The 24,112-nt window shown below is 43.6% G+C and overlaps 1 protein-coding gene and 1 pseudogene across 2 annotated transcripts; one reads left to right on the top strand and one right to left on the bottom strand.

Annotated features, from left to right (window-relative positions):
• Positions 1-643: 643 nt before the first annotated feature.
• LOC120247173 lies at positions 644-8,318 on the bottom strand (annotated as a pseudogene).
• A 216-nt stretch (positions 8,319-8,534) lies between these two features.
• Positions 8,535-17,732, top strand: HENMT1 (HEN methyltransferase 1). 2 transcript variants are annotated; one of them, XM_039254964.1, is made up of 8 exons: positions 8,535-8,698; positions 9,763-9,895; positions 11,194-11,304; positions 13,513-13,628; positions 14,211-14,345; positions 15,348-15,527; positions 16,191-16,389; positions 17,038-17,732. In XM_039254964.1, the coding sequence occupies exons 2-8, from the start codon at positions 9,872-9,874 to the stop codon at positions 17,488-17,490; spliced, it is 1,218 nt and encodes a 405-aa protein (XP_039110895.1). In that variant the 5' UTR covers positions 8,535-8,698; positions 9,763-9,871; the 3' UTR covers positions 17,491-17,732. The 2 variants fall into 2 exon arrangements, with proteins under 2 accessions (XP_039110895.1, XP_039110897.1); XM_039254966.1 differs by having other exon boundaries at positions 8,537-8,698; positions 17,062-17,732.
• The last annotated feature ends 6,380 nt before the right edge of the window (positions 17,733-24,112 follow it).

Below are 24,112 nucleotides of genomic sequence, written 5' to 3'. Positions count from 1 at the left end.
GCTCCAGGCTCTGAGCTAGCTGTCAGCACAGAGCCCGATATGGGGCTCGAACTCACAAACTGTGAGACCATGACCTGAGCTGAAGTCGGATGCTCAACTGACTGAGCCACCCAGGCGCCCCTCCTCTCTCTTCCTTTAAAGAATTAAAAACTTTGAGGGGTGCCTGGGTGGCTCAGTCAGTTAAATGTCCTACTCTTGATTTTGGATCAGGTCATGATCTTACGGTTCATGGTTTGTGAGATGGAGCCCAACATTAGGCTCTGCACTAATAGCATGGAGCCTGCTTGGGATTCTTTCCCTCTCTCTTTGCCCTTCCCTGGCTCCTGAGTGCATGTTCTCTCTCTCTCTCTCAAAACAAATATTTTCAAAAATCTTGCAACATGAGCAGGGAAGGAGCAGAGAGGGGGACAGAGAATCTGCAGCAGGCTCTGCTCTGACAGCAGGCTCTGCTCTGACAGCAGCAAGCATGACCTGGGGCTGGAACTCACCTAAACTGTGAAATCATGACCTGAGCTGAAGTCGGATGCTCATCACTGAGGTGCCCCAGTGCTTGATTTTCAATCCTTTCCCATCCTCTTTCCTCCATAGTCTTTTACATCTAATAAATGGTACCTCCAGTTTTTCAACTGATCATGCCAGAAACTTGGTAAATATTTTTTTTGGGCGGGTGCCACAATTTATGACAAATATTGCACATCAGTGACCCTCCCCAGTCAGAAGTTCTTTGAGGTAATGCTGTTGGCCTTGGCCAGATCCAGAATGGAAGCATCTGCCTCTCCCCTCCTGAGAATGGCCCTGGAGACAGCATAGATTTTGAAGGGCCCATTGACCTCACCTTGTCAACCTCAGTCCTGTTCATGTGGTTGGACAGGATCAAGTAGTTGCTGGCAGTGTTTCTTCAGCTTGTACAGGCCCAGGAACTTGCTTGCGTCATTCTGCATGTCCAGGCCACATCTGGACTGCTACAGCGAGCAGAGGTGCACAGGCTGGGGACCGTCCCTCAGTCCTCCTTTCTACCCCTTATAATCCACTATATCATTATGAAATTCTGTTAGTTTCACTTTCAAGGTGAAACTCTGTCCACATCATGACACCTTCCCTGCTGTCCTGAAGTCCAGGCCACTCTTGTAACTCTTCTGATTTCCTGGATGGCCTTCTAAATGGTCAGGATGCTTCCACTCTTAGGGGCCTCCTATGCCTTCTCCACAAAACAGCCAGAGGGGTTTTCTCTGGTCCTGCTCCCAGAGCCAGATCCTGAGACAGGAAGATTTATATGCAAGTAATTTTTCTGGGAGAAGCTGATGAGGGAGATGGGGGAGGCGGACTGGGAGGAAAACAGGCAATAGTGCAATTTTGGGTCAAGTACTATGGATGACAGCCTGATACCTCAGGGGAACTCTGGAATTTTATACCCTATTGTTCCAACTTGAGGAAAGGCACTGATTCTTTCCTTCTTTCTTTCTTTCTTTCTTTCTTTCTTTCTTTCTTTCTTTCTTTCTTTCTTTCTTTCTTTCTTTTCTTTCTTTCTTTCTTTCTCTCTCTCTCTCTCTCTCTCTCTCTCTCTCTCTCTCTCTCTTCCTTCCTTCCTTCCTTCCTTCCTTCCTTCCTTTCAGGCTGACTCTTTTTTTAGGTTTATTTTTTTTAGTAATTTCTATACCCCACATGGGCATCAAACTCATCGCCCCACAATCAGGAGTTGTATGCCCTTCCGAATGAGCTAGCCAGGCCCCCGAGGAAGCTGACTTTTCTGTATCCACACTGCTTAGACTTTGGCAAATGCTACCTGGGCGTATGTAAATTCTCAAGATATTTGCAGCTCTGTGTGTGTAGCAAAGTTGCTCTGGTAGCCCTCACACAGTTAGCTATCTGGGTCTGGGGGACTCACCTCTAAGACAGGTCACCCACATGGCTAAGCAAGACAGGTTGATGCTGTCAGCTAAGTGGGGGGGGGGGGGGGGGGGGCAAGTTTTGGTTTCTCTGCCTGTGGACCTCTCCATGGGGCTGCTTGTTCTTCCTCAGAGCATGGCACCTGGATTCCAAGAGACAAGCAAGAAGTTGAAGGTACTAGTTTCTTAAAAAACTTAAAAAAATTTTTTTTATTTGAGAGAGAGAGAGAGAGAGAGAGAGAGAGAGAGAAGGAGGGAGTGTGAGTCCGGGAGAGGGAGCAGAGGGAGACAGACAAAGAATCTTAGTTAAGCAGGCACCACACAGCACCGAGCCTGATGCAGGGCTCATTCCCATGATCCTGGGATTATGACCTGGGCCAAAATCAAGAGTCAGAAGGTCAACTGATTGAACAACCCATGCTCTCCAAAGCTACTAGTTTTTTAACGCCTGGGCCTGAAATTGGCATTCTGGTATTATATTCATTGGTAAAAATCATAAAACTTATTTAAACTCAAAAGGAGAAGAACTAGACTCTACTTACAGATAAGAGCGCCAAAAAATTTGGGCATCTTTTTTTTTTTTTTTTTTTTTAAAGAATTTGTGTGCCTGGGTGGCTCAGTAGGTTAAGCATCTGACTTAGCTCAGGTCATGATTCATGGTTCATGAGTTCAAGCCCCTCATCGGGCTCTGTGCGTTTGGCCTGGAGCCTGCTTCAGGGGCCTCTGTCCCCCTTTCTCCCTCTGCCCTTCCCCTTCTCTTTCTCTCTCTCAATAAATACACTAAAAAAAAAAAGTAATGAATTGTGCATCTTAATTCTCCACCCCCATGCAAAAAAGGTGGTTTTATTAAAACACTGGGACAGGACCTGAGGGCAGAGATAGCTGCCTGTACATCTTAATCTGTCATAATCTTCTTCTGGCCACAAACTGTTTACATTCCTTTTACACGCATAGAATCATCTTCTCTCCAGACTTCTAAATATTTCTTCCTATTTTGAGTATAAATCTGGCATCCAGGATAACTCTCCTCACTTCTTGCAGGGCAGACTCCTCAATTTTGACCTGTGAGTACATTCTAACTAAATTCTTCTTCCCGGCTTATCTCTTAACTCAGGCAAAAGACCCTGTAGGCAGGCAAAGCATCCCTTGGTGGGAACCAAAACTACCTGTCAAACAATAAAAAGACTGCCTGGAGCTAGCAAGACCCTGAGTGATTGACCTCAACACAATGACTGACCTGACCTTTACTGCCCACCTACCTGTACCACCCACCTTTGTCCCACATTTCCCTCACATTAACCTAAAAAGTGTTTTCAGCACTTTGGAGATGATAAGCTAGTCCTCTGTTTTCCCGGTGTAGGCCTCACTAAAAAAAATTCCTTTCTCATTTCACCAACGCTCGTCTCTACCTTTGGATTTTGCGAGCAGTGAGTGGCCGAGCCTGGTCTGATTGGAACGCCCGTAGCCAGGTGCTTTTGCACCCCTGCACCCCAGTTACATACCTGCAGCTTCTGGACTAGAAGAGCCACAAGAAGGACCTTTGTCTTTTTCACTCAAACCGGTACTCGGTCCATGATAGGTACATTCCACATAGATATTGAAAGAGTAATCTTATTTCTCACTTTTCAACTGAAAAAATTGACACTCAAAAAGGGTAAGTAAATTTCCAAAGGTTAGAGAGTAATATTAAAAAAATGTTTTTACTATAAAGAAAATCAGTATAATCATGTAGAAAGTTATGAGAACATAACCTGTTGTGTGTGTATCTTTTTCTCTGTCACACACATAAAAGCACACACACAGGGGCACCTGGGTTGGCTCAGTCAGTTGAGCATCTGACTTCGGCTGAGGTTATGATCTCATGGTTCATTCGAGCCCCTCATTGGGCTCTCTGCTGTCGGCACAGAGCCTGCTTCAGATCCTCTGTCCCCCTCTCTTTCTGCCCCTCCCTGATTGCACATCCTCTCAAATATAAACATTTAAAAAAATAAAAGCACTCTTACAAACTTACTCAGAATTTATTATGGAAACCCTTGTTATAGATGTGCATGCATCCACCCAGAGATCTCCTCGTACTTGGCCCAATTCCAAGACTTTATTTTACAATAATAATAAGTAGCAACAGACAGAGGGCATTAAGTCTAATAATTTTTTAACGCATCTAAGCAATGTTTACCGAGGGCCTGCTCTGTGCCAGGCAGGCAGTGCTCTAGACATTGCAGATAAAACAGCTAACAAAACGAAGTCCTTAGTAGCTAATATTCTAGAGGGAGGAAACAGACAATAAGCAAGTGAACAAATACTAGGCTATCAAATGGCAATTAAGTGCTAAGGCAAAAAAGATGTAGGGTGAAGAGAAAGGAAACAGTGGTGGGTGGGGACAGATCTATTTGGCCTATTTGACTTAAAACACATTCTGAAAGTATAGAGCAGGGTCTGTATCTCAGTGGGGCTTAGAATCTGGGGGCAGAAGTTAAGATGAGGTACAGTGAGAAAACAAGATGACAAAGAGTAAGCTAAGGTATTGGCCACGGGAGGAACAGATGCAACTGACAGCTTGAAGAAGTCAAGATTTGGTGACTGTCCAAATATGGGAAGGGCGGAAATGGACAGAGCCAGGGAGGATTTTCAGAAAGAGAGCAGGAGACCAGGAAAAAGGTGAAATAGGCAAACTTGGAGAGGAAGTTGGACAGGAGAAATTAAGTTCATAAATGAGCTGGCTAACAGGTTAAGGCAAAAACTCTAGATCCAGGAATCCACTACAGGTTATTGATTAACTTAAAACATTCTTTAAATATTTTAAAATTATGGTAAAATAGAACACTGACAAATTTTTTCCCAGTTGTATAAGATATTGATTCAACAAGTCTATGTTATGCTGAAACTTACCATTTTATTTAATTTTTAAACACTTATTTACTTTTGAGAGAGAGAGAGACACTCTGAGAGAGGGAGGGAGAGAGAGCATGCCCAGGTGGGGGAGGGGCAGAGAGGAGGAGAGAGAATTTCAAGCAGGCTCTTCGCTGTCAGTGCTGAGCCTGATGTGAGGCTTGAACTCATGAACCTTGAGATCATGACTTGAGCTGAAATCGAGTCAGCCACCCAACCGACTCAGCCAGCCAGGTGCCCTAAAACTTACCATTTAAAATATGTAGTTCAGTGGCATTAAGTACATTGATACTGTTGTGCAACTAAGACCTCACTACCCATCTACAGAACTTTTCCAGCATCCCAAACTGAACTCTGTAGCCATTGGACAACACTCTATTCCTTCCTTCCCCCAGCCTCTGGTAGCCACCATTCTACTTCTCTGTCTTTATAAACTTGACTACTTTAAGTATCTTATATATGTGGATTCATACTGAAGAAGAGGAAAAATACTTCCCTCTATCCTTCCGAGTTTTTGGCTGAGACCCCTGTAATAAAAAACATTTGGGTGGCCCTTGGCTGGCTCAGTTAGTGAAGCATGTGGCTCTCGATCTTGGAGATATGAGTTTGAGCCCCATGTTGGGTATAGAGATTACTTAAAAAATAGATTAAGGAGAGAAAAACAGACAAGTTTATTAACATGTATGCCTCAGGTGTACACGGGAGATACCTGGGAAGAATGAGTAACTCCCAGAGAAAGCCCAAGCCAGGACCTTAAATACCATCTTCAATAAAGATAAAAGATGTTGGGGTAGGCGTATTGGGGGAGGCTAATTATGGAAGATTACCAGGAAAAGCACAGTAAACAAGAGTGAGTTTTGTCTTGCATATTTTTAATGTTTATTGTTGAGAGAGAGAAAGAGAGAGAGAGAGTGAGTGTGTGGGAGGGGCAGAGAGAGAGACACAGAATCCAAAGCAGTCTCACAGAGCCTGAGTCAGCACAGAGCCTGATGCAGGGCTCAAACTCAAGGACCTGAGCCACCTAGACATCCTTTAAATGTTTATTTTTGAGAGAGAGGGAAGGGCTCAGAGGAAGGGGGACAGAGGATCCCAAGCGGGCTCTGTGCTGACAGCAGCGAGTCTGATGTGGGGCTCGAACTCAAGAACCATGAGATCACAACGTGAGTCAAAGTTGGATGCTCAACTGACTGGGGGTGCCGCCCAGGCACCCCTTATTGAGCCACTCTCTTAACCCCAAGAAGAAGTTACAGAGTTCTACCTCATTTCAGGAGGTGGTGTTGCAGGTGAGATCCCAAAGTCAAGCCTATATGGAACAAGATTTAATAAGAGACATTTCTTTATTTTTTAAAAAACTTTTAAAAAATGTTTATTTTTGACAGAGAGAGAAAAACAGCACATGAGCGGGGGAGGGGCAGAGAGAGAGAGAGGGAGACAGGCTCCAGGCTCTAAGCTGTCAGCACAGAGCCCAGACATAGGGCTCTAACTCATGAACCGCGAGATCATGGCCTGAGCGGAAGTTGCTTAACCCACTGAGCCATCCAGGTGCCCCAATAAAAGAAAAATAGAAGTTAGGGAACAGACTATAAAGTGAGTTTTTGGGTGCAAAGACAGTTAGTTGAGAAGATTTCTAGATGTTGGACTTGAAGCATCTTCAGTCCGAGTGAGGAGAGGCAGTGTGATCATAGATTTTCCTGGGTTGCAGTTTGAATATGTCTGGTGATGCCACCAGGTGGTCAAGTGAACTTTCTGGTTTGGCCCACATAACAAGGCACAAAGGCTGTCCACACATGAACTGTTATGGTGACTTCCATGGAGTTCATATCAAATTAACCAGCTCAGCTTTCAGGGCTTTTGGAAAAGAACACTTTCTTCTGATTCCAAGTCAGAAGGATAGGAGAAAATTGATAATGTTACAGAGTCAGATACTGGAGCAAACTAGAAAAATTCAAGATCTAGCCATCTGCAGGTAGTTAACAAAACCTCAAAGACAATGAACAGGACTAAAATCTGATATCCATTTAAGTGTGCTCCTGAAAATGATTTTTTCTTCTTGCCTTGCCTCCTTCCAGTATTTGTCCCTTTGTGACTGGCTTATTTCACTTAGCATAATGTCTTAAAGGTTCAAACATATTGGAGTAAGTTAGAATTTCCTTCCTTTTAAGCACTGAACAGTATTTCATATGTATATGCGGCTTCTGTTTATTGATGGGCATTAGGGTTGTTCCTACCTTTTGCTACTCTAAATACTGCTGTGAACATTGGCATACAAATATCTGTTCAAGTCTCTGCTTTTAATTCTCTTGCATATATACCGTTAATAGAGAAACTGAAGCATATGGACATTTTCAGGAATTTGAGAAGATCAATCCAGATCAGGTAGGTCCTAACCACCGTCAGGAACTAGAAGACTTGATAAGGAAGATGCCAAAGCAAAGCAGGGAAATTATTTGATTGGTTACGGCTTAAACAATGACCTTATTTGGGAAAGCCTAGTGATCTGCTTGCCCTTGGACATTCTTAGATTTCCATGTTTTAACCTCGAGCCACTTAAGAGGTTTAGGTTTGCTGATGTAGGGCTGCGAAGGCACTGGAGTCGCCTCGGTCTAATGGCCTTCTTGCTTAATTAATTAAAAAATACCCAGAAGTGGAATTTACTTATTAACTTGTAAGGTTCTGTTGAAATTATACATTCTGTAATAAGGAATATGCTACTCTAATGAAGACAGTCTGTTGAAATTGCAGTTACCCCAGGCCAACAGGAACCTCTCAGTGAAGCTTGAGTTATGTGTTTTTTTTGTTTTTGGTTTTGGTTTTTTACTATGAGACTAGACCCCTCAAAACACCAAAAACAAGAACTGTGTAATCTATCCTCGTGATACTCCAAAGCTGTTAGCACTGTCCTTTGCATATTGCAGGTGCTGTGTTTGAAAGTACAGTCCTAATATATAGTTTATGGTATATCAGAGGATTATTAATGCATTAGTAAACACCAGCTTCGGAGTCTCTTAAAATGGAGTAAAAATATTTTTTTCCCAATGGCGGGGGCTTCGCATCCCTCCTCTCCCCCTCCTTAAACTCTTCCACCGCCACGTACGATAAAGGAGTGAGCGATTACAAAGCGTCAGGTTAAACGTCCGGCAGGGGAATTAGGAGATCCTACAGCTGCTTCCCCGGCATGCGTAAATTACCAGTTGGAGGTTTGGGGGCTGCAAGAACGTTCTTCTGAGCTCAGATGTTATTGGGCCAACTTGACCCAGCCCAGAGGCCTCTCCAGGCCCTTGGGAATTGTTCTGAGGCTCGCAGAGGCGGCCGTTTCGGACACAAGCCGCCGGCCCGCTCGAGCTCCGCCTGGCCGCTCACCTGGCTGCCTTCCGCTGCCGGGGACCGTTTTCTGTTCTTTGCTGCGAACGGGGAGAGCCAGGACCCCAACAGCCGCCGAGCCCGCCGCCCCGCTCTCGGCCCGCAGACGCGCCTGCGGCGCCGCCGCCTCGATTCAACAGTCCGGCTCCTGGAGGGGCCGGGGCGGGTCGCAGCCGCGCGCCAGTGGGGGGACGTGGCGGGGACAGTGGTCTTACGGAGGTTCAGAGGGACTGCCAGAAAAATGGCCTCGGGGCATGCGCCACAGCGGCCGTTAAGAGACGCAAAACCGACGCCTTGGAACCTGGGGCCGGAGAGAGGGACCGGGCTGGGCGCGGGGCCGGCGAGCGCCACCTACCGCTGAAGATTAGCGAGTCCCGCGGGACAGCCGGCGGCGCAGGTGTGGGCGGTGCAGGTGTGGGTCTGGGCGGGTAACGCCCTGCGGCGAGGCGGCGCTTGCGGAGGCGTCAGGGGCGGGGCCCGGAGCTAAATGCCTTAGCGGCTCCGTGGGCCCAGGCAGTGTTCCCTGCGCTTTGCTTTGCTGCGGTCCAGCTTCTTACGCGGAGGTAAGACGTGCGGGGGAGGGTGCCCCATGCAGACCTTGGCATTGGGGTGGACTTAGTGAATAACTGAAAAGTGAGGTGATTGACACGATGCTTACATTTTAGGCTGAGAACCAAAATTTAATTTCAAGTCCATCTGAATTGTATAGATGTTGACATGTTTAGTTTATCAATTATTTAGGGCATTTTTATCCTTTTTTTAAAAAATATTTTTATTTATTTCTAGGAGAGAGAGAGAGAGAGACAGCGTGAGCAGGGGAGGGTCAGAGAGAGGGTGTCACAGACTCTGAAACAGGCTCCAGGCTCTGAGCTGGCAGTCAGCACAGAGCCCGACGCGGGGCTCGAACCCACGAACCGCGAGATCATGAGCTAAGCGAAAGTCGGACGCTTAACCGACTAAGCCACCCAGGCGCCCCATATCCTCTTAATTAGATTTTGGTCATGTGTGAGCAAGTGCTTGAAAGAAATTCTGGGGGGGAGGTGGGGTGCCTGGCTGGCTCAGTCAGTAGAGCGTGAGACTCTTGATCTCAGGGTCCTGAGTTCAAGCCCATGCTGGTTGTGGAACCTACCTAAAAATTTTGAAGTTGAGGGCTTTAATGCAAGAGTCACAATGGATAGGATTGTTCAGTTTGCATTAACTTTAACAGGAACAGGGAAGAATGGGTGTTACTGCATTTAGCTAGATTTGTCCTAGAGAAAAGTCACTTGGGCTTTCTGTGCCTGTTTCTTATCTGAAACCATAGTGAGTAAATTCTGTGGATTAAATGGTAATACATAAAGAAAAGGAAGTCTGCTTTCTCCCTTTCCTTGCTTTTTTTTTTTTAAATTATTTTTAAAAAGTATTTTTTGACAGAATGTGAACGGGGGAAGGGCAGAGAGAGAGAGAGAGAGAGAGAGAGGTGGGGTGGGGGTGGGGAGAAACACAGAATCCGATGCAGGCTCCAGGCTCTGAGTTGTCAGCACAGAGCCTGATGCAGGTCTTGAACTGACAAACCAGAAGATCATGACCTGAGCTGAAGCCAGACACTTAATTTCCTTGTTGATCAATGCAGTTCTTTCTTGTCCAGGCCCCTATTTATGAGAACTAATTTTGTGTTTTACGGAAGAGCCACTGCTGATACTTGAAGGAGAAATCTGCTCTTTTTGTCTCAACGAAACTTCAAACTTGGAAACAAAATGGAAAAAAACAGCATGGAAGAGGTAATGCTCCTTGTAGGAGTTATCCCTGAGGGGTATTCTGAGGTAGTTAGAAATAAAATGCATCAGATTCAGTCCCTCGCGTTTCCCAGGGTATTGGTTGGGATTGAACAAGAATCTACATAGTTGGACTTTCACATTTGGTGTATCTGAAGTGAAACGATTTTCAGTTGTTAAACTCTACCTTAGGCACATTTTTTAAAAAATGTTTATTTTTGCGAGGTGGTGGGAGAGGAGCAGAAAGAGGGAGGCAGAATCAGAAGAAGGTTCCTCTCAGCTCAGAGCCTGATGCATTGAGGACATTTTGGTCTGAAGAAATTTGATTTTGACCACGTGTAAGCAAGTGATTGAAGGCAGTTTGGGGGTGCCTGGCTGGCTTAGTTGGTAGAATACGCCACCCTTGATCTCAGGGTTGTGAGTTCAGGCCCCAGGTTGGGCTCTGTGTTGGGCTGTGTGCTGGGTGTGAAGCCTACTTAAAAAACCTTTACAGCTATTCTGGATTAATTAATTAATCCAGATGTTATGATTAAGCATTCCTCATGTTAAAGAAATTCTGACATTTATAGAAGTGATTTATTAATACAGCTCAATGAAAAAGGAAGGCTTTTCAAGGACTGTGAAATAAGCATGGCAATAGGGGAGGTGGATTTGGGCTTAACTCCCTATTTGCAACAGCTCTGGACTTATAGCCTATGAAAAGAGTGGGGAACAGTGGAAGAGTAGAGACCACAAGGGTGTTGGGTCTTGCTAAGATTTAACAGGAATCTTGATTAAGGCAGCTCAGGGGGATCAGATAGCAAAAGTGGTGGTGAGGAATTTGATCAGATAGAGTTTAATGAGTTAAGGGTGGGGAATTTTTCTCTCAATTGACTTGGTAAAAACTGGGCTAAGCAAAGACTTGTCAAGGCCTAGTCAGAAGAGGTTTTAAGGAGCCTGACTTCAGTTGGGTCAAGAAGTATTTTTCAGTCTCCTGTCTACCTGGACTGGCTTTGGCAGTTCACTCCACTATAGGTCCCTTGTGGCGAGGAGACAGAATTGTTATGCATTCATTAGGAATTTTGCTTTCAGCAGACTCTAAACTCTCTAGGGAAGCATAAAGCCAGATTCTCAAAAAAACAGGAGAAGGCTTAGATGAACTGGGGAGGAAATGTAGTACCACACAGTGACTTTAGGAGATGTGGTTGAAAGGTCATGGTATTCTACAAAGTGACTGGGGAAATGAAGCTGGTGTTTCCTGGTGGAGTTTCTGAAGTTGGGCATGATTGAGAACACTTACTTTTTTTTTTTTTTGGTTTATAAAGTTTCAGCAAAGCACTGTTGCCCGCAAGAATGTGATTGAGTTCAGACCTCCATTATACAAACAAAGATACTTCTTTGTTAAGGATATAGTGAATCAATATAAACCCAAGAAGGTAAGTATTTTTCCTTTTTTTAAAAATAAAAGTTTATTTTGGGGTGCCTGAGTGGCTTAATCAGTTGGGTATCTGACTCGACTTCAGCTTAGGTCATGATCTCATGGTTTGTGAGATCAAGCCCCATGTCAGGCTCTGTGCTGACAGTGTGGAGAAAACACTTTGAAAACACTGAAGAGGGTCTTATGAAATGTGTAGTCAAAAAATAGGAAAAAAACCCTAAGGATTTAGCAAGTATGTTTACACTATGCAAAGATTTGTTCCAAGGAAGAAAAGAGATTAGGGCAATAGGGAGAACATTGTCCATAAGATCTACATGTATCCCAGTAGTTGGAAAAAAGGCTTTTACATAAACTGGGTATGGGGAAGTGGGATGAAAGGGTGGTGTGATTGGAAAGTGCAATGTAATTCCCTTGAGGCTATCCTGTTTTCTAGGAGGGAACTCTTGACTAGGGGCCTTCAAGTTAAGGAGTGTATGGGAAGAAAAGCTTTAGCTAGCTGGGCCAATAAGAAATTAGGTATACTATATAAATACAGTTTAAAGCTGCTAAGACTGTAATTTGCTTTCTGGGACTAGGTTTTTTAAATGCTTGCTGTGTAACTCTTCTCCCCCATAAGTGTGCCTGCTTCAGGAAAGAAAATTACTGAATGTGGCTAAGGGCACAACATTGTGGTTTACCTAAAACATTGAAGGACATGGCTTTGCAGTCAAAACACATTTGAGGGCTGAGTATAGGTTGAATATGCCTTATTTTTTTTTAAAGCTTATATTGAGAGGCACCTGGGTGGCTCAATAGGTTAAGCATCACACTCTTGATTTCAGCTCAGGTCATGACCTCACAAGGTTCCTGAGTTTCATGCCGCATATTGGGCTCTGTGCTGACAGTCTGATGCTTGGGATTCTCTCTCCATCTCTCTGTGATCCCCTGCTGCATGCTCTCTCACTCTTAAAATAAACTTAAAAAAATTACTTTTGAGAGTGAGCAGGGGAGGGGCAGAGAGGGAGAGAGCCTGAGTGGGGGAGGGGTCGAGAGTGGGAGAGAATCTCCACTCTCTGCACAGAGCCTGCCAGGTTTCAGGTTCCCTGAAATGTGCCTTTATTGCTAAAGTATAGTTGTATTCCCCTTTTCCAGACGAGAATTAGTGGCTTTTTGTTTTTAAATTTTTGTTTTTAAAATTTAAAAATTTTAACGTTTATTAATTTGAGAGAGAGTCCTGGTGAGTTGGGAGGGCCAGGAGACAGGATCCAAAGCAGGCTCTACACAGTGAGCACAGAGCCTGATGGTGGCCTGAACTGTGAGATCATGACCTGAGCTGAAATCAAGAGTCTGGCTGCTTAACTGACTGAGCTACTCAGGTGCCCCCTTAATGGTTTTTTTTTTTTTTTTTTTAAAGCAACCTGGTAATGGCTGTAATAGAGAGTTTATGATCTTAGTTTTCTAATGGGATGAATTTTGAGGTAAACTTTAGTCTGTTTTTTAAACCCTGTGGAAACCTTTTTGTGCATTTTAACATATATGGAATCTTTCATGTCTGAGTATCTAGAAATAGTTCAAATCCCCAGGTATCCCCTTTAGACTGGATTAGAGCCAGTTAGCTACACTAGAAGCTGATTTGGGTCATCTTTGGGACTGGGTACCTTTAAAGGTACCTTTAAATGTCATTTGATTAAGTTTTATCTTAATTTCCTTTTCCTAAAGTGGCAATCAGAAATTTAGGTGATTCACCTGTGGTAAATGAAGACTTTAGGGCATGATTAAAAAATCCACTTAAGGATTGTATGAAATTTACAATAAGGGGAATAGATTGACAAGACTGTAGATAAATTATAAAGCACTGGTAAAAATCCGGCTCTGTCCTGATGTTTGGTGGGCATCCTTGTTTTGTCTTCATTATGAAGCTGAGAAGTATAAGGTTTGTATAGGGTACCTGCTTGCCATGTGGTGCGCCTGTGCCAGGCCCCTAGGATGCTCTTGATACTCAGCCTGAATTAGAATTTACTTGTAACAGTCCACAAATCTGTCCCACCCCCACTCCGGCTAATGTCTCAGAGTAATTTCCTTTTTGTGTACTTTTGTCCTACCAAAAAAGATCTTGCCATATAATGGTTTATTAAATTGTAATTTATTTCTGATACCCACTTCTCTATAAAGTTTCTGGTCATATTTAACTTCTAGATACATGTTCAGTGTTCTGTTTCATGTGTAGGTGGCAGACTTGGGGTGTGGTAATGCCACACTCTTATGCATGCTGAAATTCCACAGCTGTGTTCAAGAACTTGTTGGGGTAGATCTCCTCATGGACCGTCTATTGGATTGGAACAGGTAATTCAAATGGCAAAACCTTACATTTCTTTTTCTTTTTTTAAGTTTATTTCGAGAGAGCAGGAGTTGGGGAGGGGGAGAGGGTCCCACTGGGGGCTTGAACTCATGAACTGAGATCATGACCTGAGCCGAAACCAAGGGTAGGATGCTTTACTGAGCCACCCACATGCCTCAAAATCTAATTTCTTTAATGCTGGACCCCACAGCAACACATTACAGAAGATTTAAATTGCCCCCGATCTTTTAATTTAATTCAAATCAGAGCAGCTCTCCAGTCTCTCTCTATATTGACTTCTACAATTTTTTTCAGGAATGTTTTTCTTCTAAAGAAGGAAAAGTCGAAATCACTGATCTAGAGGGAGTGGGAAGACCAAAAATATTGAGCAAAGGCAATATTCAATATCTGGTTCTCGTTAGCCAATTCTGAGAGGAAGTTAACTCTATGACCTGGTGCTTAATACATCAAGTCATGGAAAACAGATAATAGGGAGATAATCCTCAGAAGGTTAGGTGATTATCAGACTTCTAGTTGGTGAATACTCTAAATTAGAATGTTGAAATGTTTCTTCTATATTTTTGCAGTGATAGGTTGTCTCCATCAGTAGGGGATCATTTAGGTCCTAGGGACCTTGATTTGAGTATTGTCTTGTATCGTGGCTCTGCTGTAGAGAAAGACTCCCGTTTGCTTGGATTTGACTTGATAACATGTATTGAATTGTAAGTATTCTTACTGTATTGAAGTTATTAGAAAAATGTGAATTAGTCTCCTTAAATTAGTGTCCTAACTAGATTTAAGTCCTTTTAATTCAGATTTGTAAAGCATATGCTTGACAGTTCAGACTGGCTTTTTACTAGCATCTTTTGGGGCTTTAATTTAGAAATTTCAAATTTACAGATAAGCTGCAAGCAGTGCCAGAATCACCCTTTATCCAGATTCACCTATTTTCGCCCGTATACTTTTTCTGAGTTACTTAAGGGTAGGTTTTACTCATTATGGCCTTTTGCCCCTAATTCAGGATGTAATTAAGAGCAGGGGTGTTAAATAACCAGTCCCCTTCACCTCATTTTTAATAAGAATACTCACTTTTTTGGCTCTTGGTGATTATGCATTCCTGGGATACTGTAGAAGGGTGTTTGGGTCCTTCTCTGGGCTTCCATTCACAGAGGCCCAACGTCCATTTGTCTCTCCCCCGTGATGCTAATGTTGATAACTCCCCCAGTGAAGGGGTATGCTCCTACTGGCTGCCTGTAGGCAACTGATCTTGTCCTTGGAGGTGGGTGAGGATCTCTACTGGGATCTGCTGCTGAAGCCCACAACTTATTTAAGACCTATATTCTGGGCTTACGGCCCTGCAGGGGTCCTGGGGAGCTTGCCATCCCCCCCTTGCATCCTTGAATCCATTGTTCATTGCTGTTGCTGCGGACCTCGCATGTCGTCTCTGGCACTTGGCTATACATCCGGTGTCTGGCTTTGTCTGTTTTCTCTTCTCATTATACATTCACTGTCCTGGTCTCCCATAGAAGTGATTGTCTTTGCATCCTGCCAGTGAGGGGCAATGTGGCTGAAGGGCAGAGTGAGTTGTTGATTTTAGGTCATGTAAGTATTATTATATATTCGGAGAAGGGATGAATCAATGTAGAGATAGAAACTGTTGGCTAAATCAACTAGGAAAATACTGGCAAGATAACTTATTTTGTCATTCCCTTTAACCATTTCAGAATAGAACATTTGGATTCTGAAGATCTGGCCAAGTTTCCCGAAGTCGTATTTGGGTACTTTTCTCCAGGTATGGTTGTCATCAGCACACCAAACTCAGATTTCAATCCCCTGTTTCCAGCATCAACCTTTAGAAATTCAGATCACAAGTTTGAGTGGAACCAAAAGCAGTTTCAGCACTGGTGAGTTCATAAGTGCTTTTTTTTTGGGGGGGTGGGCTGGGGGACCTCACAGGAGTTTCAAATGCTATGAAGTCAATCTTGACCCCTATGCATTACTGAAAGTATTTTATCCTAATAAAATTCCCAGGATGCAGCTTAGCAATTAGTAAGATCCTAAAGCGACCAGCATATTTCGGGCAAAAGAAATGGGGAAGTTTATTTCTTATGTCCCACAGGCAAGCGTGGAAATGTGGTGCCTGGCATCAGGAGGCATATTGGTGTGCAGATGAGGAGACAGAACAGGGTGTGGGGCAGTGAAGATGGGCTTCACGCCCTCACGTGCAGGGGTGATTCCTCCCAGGAGCTTGAAGGGTGGTCATGTTTCTGGTTTCTAGCATAACTGCAAACCCAAACGGGTGTTGGGACTGTAGGCATCATGGTCTCCTTATTTACTCTTAAATTCTGTTCTGTAACTTTCCCTTTCTCTCTCTTTGTGATTATTTGGAACTGACTCATTATCCTAAAGCCCCTCAGAAGGAAGCAAACCCTGTGATTTGGCACTACCTGGTGTTGTAAGAATTTGCAACTGGGAAGTATTTTAGTTGTATTTATTATGCTCTATTCTAGGGGAAATTCTTTAACAGAACCTCTAAGTTTCAGAAAATGGTTTCTTGTGATTTTCAGGGCTTCAAATGTGGCAAAACTCTACAATTACACTGTAGAGTTTACTGGTGTGGGTGCTCCACCACCATGGGCTAAGCATGTTGGATACTGTACCCAGATAGGGATCTTCAAGAAAAAGCAACCAGAGCCTGGCAGCTGGATCGTGGCAAAACCAACTGGATCCTCGGATTCACAGCCAGAGGAACACACTTATCAAGTTGTGAGTATTCTTTGTGAGGTAGCTACCAGGGCAAAAAAAGCACATAGATTAGGTACAGAGTCCCCACTGTAGGGATAAGTAAAAATGACCTTATTTTGAGATCGACTGGAGGAAGATCCTTCATGCCCACAAATGGTGTCAGGGTGGGTCTACTGCAGTCCTGGTGGTCTTATGCCACGTCTCACACTGCAGAGAAAGATCTGGAATCCTAGAAAGCTTCCAAGCTGTTGGGGCCAGCAAGGTCCCCCCCCCCCCCCCCCCCCCCCCCCCCCCCCCCCCCCCCCCCCCCCGCCCCGGCCCCCGTCCGGTTGTAATCTGATGGGATCAGCAGCAGGAAAGAGGAATACCAGCAGACTTCCTCCAGCCACAGCGTGGCTCAGGAAATGACTACTGCAGCTGAGCCTCCAAGCTTGAGCTTCTTAGACCCTTTTGCTTGGGTTCAGGAGGTATGGTGAAGAATAAACATATTTCTCTTAACAAAATTTTTTACCTTTTTCCCTCTAATATCAAGTATAGGAACATTGGGTTAGTGTGAATTGGTGAATAGTGTGACTTCGTAGTTGGCTTTTGTGACTTTGATCTTGAGAATTAGAATTTTTAAAAGCAGATCAGATAACATCTATGTCAGTAGTTTGACTCTCATTATAGTTTGGCATTTCTATTTGCCTTCAGGTTTTCACAGCCTCATTCCCGAGTTTGCAGCAAAAACACTTCCTCTTGTTTGTACTGTGTACGGAGGTGTTAAAAGAAGTCGAAGCCATAAGACAGAAGTATGTCTGGATTCTCAAGAGAAAGGAATCCAATGAACCCGAGTCTGAAGAAGACATTGACAGGAGCCTGGTCAGACGGCCTGGGTTATTCCTCACTGATGCCCAAGTAGCCCAAATAGAGAAGTCCCCCAAACCCTACTCTGTGGGAAAGAGGTTTTATGTACCCCTGAAAAGACTCATTGGTTATCCGAAGGTGAACCGCTTAGTTGGTGATGTGTCCACGCTGAGAACACTCCTTGCTGAAGGAATTCCAACACGACTGAACAGAGCTCATACTTCGGTGCTGATCGACTTGGACCCTTACGATTACCCTCGTGATTACTATTCATGAGCAGGACTTGTCCTTATGTCCTAAAATTCCAGGTCTTAAGGATAGTTAGGCTCATTTAGAAAAATTTATAGTCATAATGTATGTAGGTAGCTTAATTTTGATATTAACCTTGTTAACGTGTTTTTTTAAATATGCTTTTTGGGGGGATGGTGTAAGTTAACAATGTGCTAGTTCAGGTTTGTTAGACCCATGTTGAATGACATTAAAATTTTTAAAAATAAGTTGAATTATCGATGTTTAAAGCCTTTCCCAGGGAAAGAGAGTAACTTTAAAATCTTCCTAGGATTCCCTACCTCCTTTGGGCTAAATTCTGACCTCTAATACTTAGGTAAAACACCTCACACAAGATGGGGCGGGGCAGAGGAGGGGAGTGGGTGTTTGAAGGGAAGAGAAGCCTCAGAAGCCGGGTCCAGTTTTGGAGCGTCATCCTCTCTGGTAGCTTCCTGGTTAGAATTGGGGTAGTAGTCACCATTGGGAGAGAAATAGAGCTTCACAGAATGTGGAAAACTGGTCTAAATGAGATACTACTTTCTGAAGTATAAGAGTATAGGGGGTACGCTGACCACACGGGGCAGCTCTGCCACCAAAGGGACCTAATTCATCCACCTTCCTGTTCTGATGCCCCTCAGGGGTGTTTTAGCTTCCACTTGCATGTTCCAAGTCAGGAGAAAAGGAAAGGAAAAGGGACAAAGAACATGTGTGGGCTTTTGGGTAAGGTTCTACACTGCTCTTGTTGAGCAGATAGAAGTCCCTCCCCTTAGCCGCCCGGGGAAGCTGGGAGGTACAGTCTGATATTCTGGGAGGGTGTATGCCCACTTGACACTCCTGTGAAGGGACAAGGACAGAAAGGACATTGTGGCAACTCTGCCACACGGGGCATGTCTTCAACTAACCTGGGAGAGACTGCAGTGTTGGTGTTGGGAAAGGCCTGCTGGGGCCAGAACTTTCACACCACTTTTTGAAGGGTTAAGTAGATGGAAAGTGGTGAAGGTGGAGAGGGGAAAGATGGGATTCTGGAAGAGGATCTGATCATTGTAACCACTGTTTTATTTCTTTTTTAATTAAAAAGTGTATTTGGAGAGAGAGAGAATCCCAAGCAGGCTCTACACTGAGCCTAAAACTTACTGAGATCATGACCTGAGCTCAACTGACTGAGTCCCCCTGGCACCATGTGATCACCGTCACCACTGTTAACCACTGTTCTTCCCCTCCCCCCATTTTTTTCTTACTGATTTTCCCTTCTTGAATGCATAGGACCAGTGGATTTACCTTTGCTACCCTCCCCTGCCCACACAAAAGGCCCTGTCCTCCCCTTTCTAGGCCTCTGCCTTTCACCCTAGGGTTTCCTTCTCATCTGTGTTAGAGCCAAGATTTCAAGCCCAAGGCCAGTGTTCTATCCCATTGTCCTGCAGGCTAATTGATCACTGTTCAAGCTTCGTTACCTGACACCCTTTCCATACTCATGGCTGCTGTGGGTGACTGAGCTACAGTCCCTTCCCAGGGCTCCTCCATGTCTTGGTAACATCATTACCTACATTCTTCATGAAATTGGTCTTTACCCTCTATTTTGATACAGGCCTTGCTATGCTCATGGAAAGCTTCCGTTAATGCTCTAAGCTAGGGGTTAGCAGATGTTCTTATAGGGACAGCAAATCTTTGCAACCTTGCAATTACTGAGCTCTCAGGGAGGGAGCCAAGGTGGAATGACAGCCAGACATAAAATGCAAATAAGGGCACGTGGTGTGTTCCACTGAAATATTTACTAAAAAAGCAGCTGCTTGATGTTGCCAATAGTTCGCAGTTTTTTTTTTTTAAACAAAGCTATCTACCCCTACCTTCAACAGCACAGAAATGGGATCTTTCTAAAGGAACAAAACCAACTAGAGACCTGCTTTCATAAAAGCAGCCAAGTCAGGTTTGCTAAAGGAATTTTTGGCCCAGTTGTGTGTATGCCAGAAGCAATGAACTGCATCACAGAGTTCTTGAAAGCACTAAGACTGAGCCTGGCCCACACACATATTCCTTTATAAGGCAGCTGTGTTAATCTTAGGAGTGTTAGGTAACTTCAATATCTGTTGTCAGTAAAAAGGCTCATTCTTGTATCCGGCTAGCCAGTTCTCACATCTGCGTGTTGCAGGTCTAGAAGGTGAACAGTCCTTCTTTAAGGTTTTTTCTGAGACAGAACCATGAAATACCTGGCTAAACAGTGGCAGGGTGCCTGAGTGGCTCAAGTCAGTTGAGCATCCCAATTTGGTTCACTCCATGAGCTCACATCCGTGGGTTTGAGCCCCGCGTCGGGCTCTCTGCTGTCAGTGCAGACAGAACCAGCTTTGGATTCTCTCTTCCCCTCTCCTGCACCTTCCCCATTCCAGCTCACTCTCAACCATTTTTAAAAAGTGGCAACCCTATTAATTTCTATGTAGAGAATTTGCTCCAAATACAGAATGAGTTGTGTATACTTTAGGCCAGATTTCAGATGACTCACAGGTAACTGTGAGGAACTGCTGAAATGAGAAGCCTGGTCCTCTCCAGCCACGACCTCTGTTACACTTGCTTCCTGCTTGCCCTTCACTATCCCCCCTAGGGCACTCCCTAGTTCTTGTAAAACCCACCACCCAGAGGCAGGGGCTGTGCTGAGTGGCCACATCCTTCATCCCTGTTCCCTATAATGCTTTTCCAGGAGCCTCCCAAAAAAAGGGGACATGAGGCAATTAAAAATTTTTTAATATCTAAAAATGTCTCTTTATATAAGAATCATGCCTTGCTATGAATGGCTTTTTTTCTCATTTGGTGAGCTGCATATTAGGACCTTTTTTTTTTCTGTTTATTTCGAGAGACTGGGAGTAGGGGAGGGGCAAGGAGACAGAGAGAGAATCCCAAGCAGGGCATGCACCATCAGCCTGGAGCTCAATGCGGGGTTCTGATCTCACGAGTCACGAGATCTTGTCGGATGCTTAAATGCATATGTAAATGGTAATAACTATTTTTTTTGGATGCAGCTTCATTTATTATTAGTAATGTATCTTATAAATTCATTAAAAAGAGTGAGTACACACAGATGGTACAAAACATGAACAGTAATGCAAGTTCATATTAAAAAAAATCTACTGCTTATCAGGACAAAAGAAATGAAATGTTCCTCAAGAGTCTGCATACCCCTATTTCACTCCCTAGAGACAACTGTCAAAAGTTCTTAGGCTTCTTCAATTAACTGGGACTACAACATAGATTCCAGCTTTGCAAAAACCAGTGACTTTTTTTTGAGGGAATGGTTGTTCATTTTTCTAGGAAAACCCTTGGAATAGACCCCAGGGTTTTGTAAATATAGAGGCCTCAAAACATTTCAGATGACTTTGCTCCAAGGAATACCACCGCACTAAATGGCAATGAAAACTGTGGTTCTGCAGGAGACATTTTATCTGCAGATCTTTTCTTAAGAGGGAGACTTCTCAAGACCACAGCCTACCTCCCAGAGTAGGTATGAAATTGGTTACAAAGTATTAGCACACCCTGACCCTTGATCTGCATGAAGCGTTGTCTCCAGTTTTTATTTTCATGGTCTAGAAGTGTAAGTGCTCACAACACTGTCTTCAAGTTCAGTTTCCATGCATTCTGGTTCCATGCAGTTGAGATATCAAAAGTGCACTTTCTGACAGCTCCTTGAGGCTCAGCTCACATGCTCCCCGCAGCTGCTCCCCACCCTTCTTTGTGCTCTCACTTCCAGTCTCAGGTACATCATATTCTGCAGTTAAGCTGTCTTTTAAGTACTCCTGTCAGCCTCTTGGGCTCTCAGTTCTATTGCTGATTATCAAGGAATAATTCCTTGAGTTGTTTCATTGTTTTTTGTTTTTTTGAGAGAGAGAAAGGGCGCAAGTGAGTGAGAGGCAGAGAGACAGTGAAGTGGGCTCACCCAATGCCGGACTCGAGCTTTTGTGATGTGAGACTCAAACTCACGAACTGTTGGATCATGACCTGAGCCAAGGTCAGATGCCTAACCTACCGAGCCACCCAGGTACCCCTATCAAGGAATAATTTCAAATATAAGTCCCTCAGCTAAATGCCAACAAAAGCACCTTGTTACACGGAGTCCTGTGCATTTAGCTACTGATAGATGCTCCTCAGGGAGGAGTATGTTGCAAGGTACAATGTTCAAGGATGCCAGATGTTAACTATGACTGACATCCTTTATCATGTATAGGATACACATCTTCAGCAATATCCCAAAGTAGGGAACACTTTCGGGTATTGTTGATCTAGCAAAACATTCCAGTAGGAGTTGGAAGTCTAAGTCTGTATGGTAAATGTTAGTTTCACCTCTTGTGTAACTAGTTTTTGAAGACTGTATGAAGCACGCAAGTTAACATACTTTTTAAAAAGTTTTTAATTTTTTTATTTTTAAAAATTTATATTTTAATTTACATCCAAGTTAGTTAGCATATAGTGCAACAATGATTTCAGGAGTAGATTCCTTAATACCCCTCACCCATTTAGCCCATCCCTGCTCCCACAACTCTCCAGCAACCCTCTGTTTGTTCTCTATATTTAAGAGTCTCTCATGTTTTGTCCCCCTCCCTGTTTTTATATTATTTTTGCTTCCTTTCCCTTATGTTCATCTATTTTGTATCTTAAAGTCCTCATGAGTGAAGTCATGTATTTGTCTTTCTCTAATTTCGCTTACCATAATACCCTCTAGTTTCATCCATGTAATGGCAAATGGCAAGATTTCATTCTTTTTGATTGCCGAGTAAAACTCCATTGTATATATATACCACATCTTCTTTATCCATTCATCCATCGATGGACATTTGGGCTCTTTCCATACTTTGGCTATTGTCAATAGCACTGCTATGAACATTGGGGTGCATGTGCCCTTTAGAAATAGCACACCTGTATCCCGTGGATAGATACCTAGTAGTGCAGTTGCTGGGTTGTAGGGTAGTTCTATTTTTAACTTTTTGAGGAACCTCCATACTGTTTTCCAGAGTGGCTGCACCAGTTTGCATTCCCACCAACAGTGCAAAATAGATCCTCTTTGTCCACATCCTCACCAACATCTGTTGTTGCCTGAGTTCTTAATGCTAGGTATTCTGACAGGTGTGAGGTGGTATCTCATTGTGGTTTTGATTTGTATTTCCCTGGTGATGCGCTCAACATCACTATGTTGAGCATTTTTTCATGTATCGGTTGGCCATTTGGATGTCTTCTTTGGCGAAGTGTCTATTCGTGTCTTTTGCCCATTTCTTCACTGGATTATTTGTTTTTGGGGTATTGAGTTTGATAAGTTCTTTATAGATATTGGATACTATCCCTTTATCTGACATGTCATTTGCAAATCTTTTCCCATTCCATTGGTTGCCTTTTGTTTTGTTGATTGTTTCCTTTGCTGTGCAGAAGGTTTTTATTTTGATGAGGTCCCAATAGTTCATTTTTGCTTTTGTTTCCCTTGGCTCCAGAGATGTGTTGAGTAAGAAGCTGCTGCAACTGAGGTCAAAGAGGTTTTTGCCTGCTTTCTCCTCCAGGATTTTGATGGCTTCCTGACTTATATTTAGGTCTTTCACCATTTCGAGTTTATTTTTGTGTATAGTGTAAGAAAGTGGTCCAGGTTCATTTTTCTGCATGTCGCTGTCCAGTTTTCCCAGCACCATTTGCTGAAGAGACTGTATTTATTCCATTGGATACTCTTCTCTGCTTTTTCAAAGATTAGTTGGCCATATGTTTGTGGGTCCATTTCTGGGTTCTCTATTCTGTTCCATTGAACTGAGTGTCTGTTTTGGTGCCAGTATCTTACTGTCTTGATGATTACCGCTTTGTAATACAGCTTGATGTCTGGTAGTGTGATGCCTCCAGCTCGGTTTTCTTATTTAAGATTGGTTTGGATATTTGGGGTCTTTTCTGGTTCCATGCAAATTTTAGGATTGTTTATTCTTGCTCTGTGAAGAATGCTGTTATTTTGATAGGGATTGCGCAAGTTAACATACTTTTTATACATGTTTTAGAAGTTATCTATCAGTGCTCTATGCCTATTTGTTGGGTTCTCAATGTGCCTGTGAAACTGCACACTCCTGCATCACTGCAGTTCTCTCTGCTTTTCACCCTCCTGTCAAGACCCTAGTTTGAGGTGGTCAAATTAAGATCTGATCCTTTTATTGTCTTTTCTAGAAACACCGCGTTCCTCCCTACTTCCACACCTTAGCTTTGATCCAATCAGAAATTTTGCTTTAGTTGAATAGGCTGTTATTCTCCTGCTATCTTTGTCTAGCCTCATCCCTCTGGAAGCCATTTATCATGCTGACCTTTTTAGGAGGAATCCTCATGAACTGAGCTGACAGAATCTTTTAATTCCAAATGGAAGGAAAGCAATTTTACCTGATTTAAGCAAAGTCTATGATGCTTGAATATTTTTTGCAAGTATTTCAAATTATGTCAAATTAGTGAAAAGGGGCACCTGCCTGGCTCAGTTGTTTGATCTCAGAAGTTGTAAGTTTGAGCCCCACATTAAAAGGAGAGAGTACTTAAAAATTAGTACTGGGGGTGCCTGTTGGTTAAACATCTGACTTTGGCTCGGGTCATGATCAGTTGGTTCATGAATTCAAGCCCTGCGTCGGGCTCTGTGCTGACAGTT

Source organism: Hyaena hyaena, unplaced genomic scaffold (genome assembly GCF_003009895.1).
Source record: "Hyaena hyaena isolate Hyena2069 unplaced genomic scaffold, ASM300989v1 scaffold_504, whole genome shotgun sequence".
NCBI classification, from domain to species: domain Eukaryota; kingdom Metazoa; phylum Chordata; class Mammalia; order Carnivora; family Hyaenidae; genus Hyaena; species Hyaena hyaena.
This window is presented reverse-complemented; position numbering and strand designations above follow the sequence as displayed.